Below are 4539 nucleotides of genomic sequence, written 5' to 3'. Positions count from 1 at the left end.
CGGGGAGAGGGGGACCCCCGCCTGCCTGGCTTGACGCGGCGGTGCAGCAGCTGGCCGGGGCATGGGGGCTCCGGTCCTGTCCTTCCCGAGGCAGCTGGGATGAGGGGGCCTGCTCCCCCTGCCCGGTGCTGGGAGGTATTTGTACAGCACCTTGCACGGGGCTGCCCACCCCTCCCCTTGCCCCCGGGAGCCTCCGGGCTGGGCCCTGCTGGCATCGTCAGGCAGCAGAAGGGGCTGGAGCTGCCCCACGGTGCTCAGCACCCCAAAGGCCCCTGGCTTGACCCCTACCCCACGGCTCAGGCGCCAGGCCCAGCTCCAGCGCTCGCACTGCAGCCTCTGACGCAGAATAAGCTTTGCTGCCTGTGAGCTGGGGGGGGAGGGGATGGGGGGGAAGAAAGCAGCTTCTGTTCCCCGCGGCGCTGGAGCAGGCCAGGAGCTCAGCCAAGCGGCAGCTCCAGCCAGCGCCGCCCCCCGCGCGGCCATGCAGGCGGGAGATAAGGCGCATGGAGAGCGGCGCGGGGCTGGCAGCCGGGCTCCTGCCTGGGCTGCGGGGGGATTAGTGCGCCTGAGCGCTCGGTGTCGTGCGGTACCCTTGTGCCCACCGGGCTGTGCGACGGGGTCTGGGCATGGGCCAGGCCTAGCTCCCAGGCCCCTCTTGCTGCATCTCCAAATGTCCGGGGGCAGGGAGCTCCTGGGGGCCTCTGCCCGGTCTCACCTGTGCCAGCACAGGCCAAGCGGCCAGTCCTGGGCACTGGGCTCCCCTCCCCTCGCACCCCAGGGGCCACGGTGCCAGGACAGGATGCTCTCCCACGAGGCTGAGGCCGCCTCTGCAGCGCGCTGGGGTCTAGTGCTCCGGGCCCGGATTGCACCATTCATCATCGTCGTGGCCGGGGAAATTGCTGTGCAAATGCATTTGCTCCGGAGGGAGAGCGTGGCCATCGACGTGTGCTGGGCGCGGCACCCGGGGGCAGGGGGTGGGAGCCTGCTGCTGCAGTGTGGCAGGCTCCAGCTGCCTGGGAGGTCTTGTCTGCTCTGCCCCCAACCCCTTTGCTGCCCCTTGTCCTCCATGGGGCTGGAGTGCGCCTGCCCCCTCATCCCACTGCCTTGCTGAGGCTCACGAGGCAACCCCTTGCTTGGGGGGCTGAGCCGGCTCTGGGCCCATTGGTGCCAGGGCCAGGGATGGAGAAGGGCTTGGACACAGGGGCAAGCTGCACCTGCTGCCTCTGGCCCTGCTTGGGCATTGCTGCTTGCAGGGGCTCCAGAGGTGCCTTGTGCCCAGGCAGGTCCCTACTTGAAGCCACGGCTCCGAGCCTGCAGGCCCCGGGAGCATGATGCTGGGGGCAGAGCAGGAGCTCCTGGCATCTGCTCAGGCCATGCCTTCCATCCCCACACCCCCGAGACCTGTCCCCGCTGGGTGGGCATCCCGCTGAGGGTGCGGCGGTGCCCCGCAGAGGGGCAGGCGGGCACGCCGCACGGGGTGGCTCCGTTACCACGGCACGACTGTAATTTCCAGGCACTAGTTGACATGTCAGTCGTCATTTGTCATCGCAGCGCTACTCGGCGATGCTCGGGGGGCCCGTTGAGGCGACATGTGACACGTGTCAGCGGGTAAATGACTGTTCAATTCAAGGAGAAGCGCGCGGCGCACAAGGGCAAACACTTCCCCGCCTGCGCTACCAGGAATGTACAAGCGCCGCAGCCCCGCCCAGCTCCTGGCACTGCCACTCCCGGGCACCCCTGCCTGCGGGCATTGCCTCCTCCCGGGGACAGCCCCTCCCAGCCACGACCTGCCAGTTGAGCTGCTGGTTTCCTCCGGCGTCCAGGGCCTGCGGGGTCCCGGAGCTGGGCCCAGCTGTGCTGGCAGCAGTGCAGCAGCTGGCAGGAGCAGGGGGGAGCAGAGGCACCAGCTGCAGCGTCCCTCGAGCCTGCCCCGGCCCCGTGCCTGGGGGACTGCCTCTGGCAGCTGTAACACCTGGTGTCTCGCTGGTGCTAGCGGAGCCCCCCGGGCACCACCATGCAGCACCCAGCCCGCTCCCACTGACCCTGGTGCCTGTGAGCACAGGGCAGGAGTGAAGGCTTCCCCCGTCCCTTCCTGCCGCGCCTCAACCGCCTCCCGTGGGGCTGCCTGTCTGCTCTCCTTAGTGCTCCTGGCTCCGGCACGTGCTGCTGGGCACCTGCTGGGGCCTACGCGGCTGCTGTGCCAAGGACAGAGCACCCTCCATCAGGCCATCGATTTTCCTGCATCGGCCCTGGCAGCCAGCGGCGAGGGTGGGGGGGAGCCCTGGGCTCCCGGAGCTGGGGGTGGGAGCGTGGCTGCAGCCCCTCCTCACCCTGGCAGGGAAAGGTCACCGGCACAGCACGGCGCAGCCTTCGCAACGGTCTGTTGCTCGTGACCTTTCCTGGGGCTGCTCTGCTCCCGGCGGCTGGAGCACGGCGTGTGGACTGGGAGCTGGTGCCCAGACCCTGCCCCTCACCTCCCCCGGGGGCGCCCGCTGCGGTCCAGGATGAGGAGGCAGGGAGGATGCAGAGTCCCGGGGCAAACGCCCAGCCAAGGGTGGGTGTGCGTGGGCACATGACAGGCTGGTACCAGGGCCAGGCAGGCAGCTGGGGAAAGCACAGGGCTGGCCCTGCTCCGAGCATCCCCATGGGGACCAGCCCAGGCGCCATGCAGCCCCCAGCCCTGCCGGTGCCCCTCACTCCTGACCCGCAGCCCCCGGCTACCCCAGAGGGAGCTGGCCCATTGCTCCATGCACTGTGGCGCGAGGGCCCCCAGCCGCAGGGGCTGCACTGGTGCTGATCTGGGTGCAGTCCCCAGGCGCTGCCCACCACAGTGCCACCCGTGGGAGCCCGCGTGGTGGGTGCAGGGGCAGAGGGGGGCAATGAGGGGGGAAGCTGCGCAGAGAAGCAGGGACAAGCGACAGGAAGGTTAATGTGAGGCGCCGGGCGCCTGACAGCTCATTCATCACGGCTGCCAGCCTGGCCCGCGGGGCACGGCCAGATTAGATTTTAAATTGGAAAACAAACCCTGCCTTGTACAGTCAGCACCCGGAGGCCGGGCAGCCCGGCCACGCGCTGCACCGCACCGCACCGCACCGCACCACGCAGGCACCCGCGGTGCGGGCACCTGTCCCGCCTCCGGCTCCTGCCCGTGTTGAATAGTCTGGTGGAGATGGAGGGCTGAGGCCTCCCCAGCTGCTTGGGGGGGCTGCCGGCCCTGCCTGCCCAGCGTCATGGCCATGCCCCAGCGTCAGGGCCGGCTCAGCTGGGTGCTGCGAGCCCCTGCCCTGCCCCTGCACATGGGGCTGCCCTGCCATGGGCACCGCGGCCTCCCGGGGTTGGGCCAGGCCCCGCGTCCTCAGTTTTTTGCTGGGCTGGGACACGGCCGCGCAGCGCGGCTCCTCGCAGCATTGTCCGGGCAGCGCTGCGGCTGCCGGCTCCCTCTCGGGCTCAGCTCACGAGGGCCCCCCAGCCCCACCAGCCCCAGGGGACGGGTGCAAGACCCTGCGGACCCTCCAGGCAGTGCCAGCTCCGTCTTGGGCATGGCTGGGGCGCGGGGCACTCGCCAGGCTCAGCCTGGTACCCCGCCCGAGACCCCCATGCCAGTGCTGCCAGGGTGCCCCCTGCTCTCCGCCAGAGCCCCCACCAAGCTGGCTGCTTGTTACTAGGGAAAGGTACCTGGAAACGGGCTGATTGCTGCTTGATTGGAACGAGAGCAGTCGCTGCCCAGCCACTGCCACTGCCACTGCAAAGCCTGGCAGCGCAGCCCGGCACGGGGAGGGAGGAAGGGAGGGAGGGAAGCAGGGAGGGGGCCGGTGCCCCCATGCTCCGGGGAAACCCAGGGAAGCTGACCCCAGCTCCCCATCCCTGGCCCCCCAACCCCCCCAGGAGTCCACGTTGGGGGCTCCCGTGAGCTGGTGCAGGCACCCGGGTGCCAGCCCCCCGGTCAGCGCCTGGGCAAGCCGCTGTGCCCTAGTCTGGGTGGCTGTGGGGTCACTCGGCTGCTGGGCCGTGGGCCGGGGGCTGGTCCCTGCACCGCTTCCCCGAGCTGTCCGGCTCCCAGGGGCCTCTGTGGGCGGCAGGGCCTCAGCTGCCAGGAGAGCCCATGCGTGGCAGCCGGTGGCTGCAGGACCACAGGGCCCGTGTCTGGGCATGGGGGCGCAGCGCCGCAGGCAGCAGGTAACGAGGCGGGGGGCCGGGCTGCAGCGCTAATCCCCTATTACAGCGACGCAGGATCCCGGTGCCCTCCAGTATAAACTCATTAACTTTTATGGGCTAATAAATGGATCCTATTAAAAAATAATTCCCTGCGCGCTGGGTGCAAGTTCGCCTCTGGGCTGCTGCAGTGAGCGCCGGCGCCTGCGCCCGAGCCGCTTGCAGGGGGGCCGTGGCAGTGGCGGCCCCCGGGCACGTAGGCTCCAGGCCCAGGCCAGCTGCTCCCCAGCCAGGGGAGGGGACGTGGATGTGGATGTGGCTGCACCAGGCTCGGCCTGGCCCCATGGCGCTCCTTCCCAGGCTGCAGGGCACCGGTGCGGCTGGGGG

The 4539-nt window shown here is 69.9% G+C and overlaps 1 protein-coding gene across 1 annotated transcript in view; it reads left to right on the top strand.

Annotated features, from left to right (window-relative positions):
* The first annotated feature begins 799 nt into the window (after nt 1–799).
* SEZ6 (seizure related 6 homolog) overlaps nt 800–4539 on the top strand; it is an 18272-nt gene continuing 14532 nt past the window's right edge. Inside the window, exon 1 of the mRNA XM_025214605.1 lies at nt 800–974. Within this exon, the coding sequence (XP_025070390.1) occupies nt 800–974 (175 nt within the window). The remainder of the gene's footprint in view (nt 975–4539) is intronic.

The sequence above is a fragment of the Alligator sinensis genome, unplaced genomic scaffold, assembly GCF_000455745.1.
Source record: "Alligator sinensis unplaced genomic scaffold, ASM45574v1 scaffold1244_1, whole genome shotgun sequence".
Classification (NCBI taxonomy): Eukaryota; Metazoa; Chordata; order Crocodylia; family Alligatoridae; genus Alligator; species Alligator sinensis.
The sequence above is the reverse complement of the archived record's forward strand: the minus strand, read 5'-3'. Positions and strand labels throughout refer to the sequence as shown.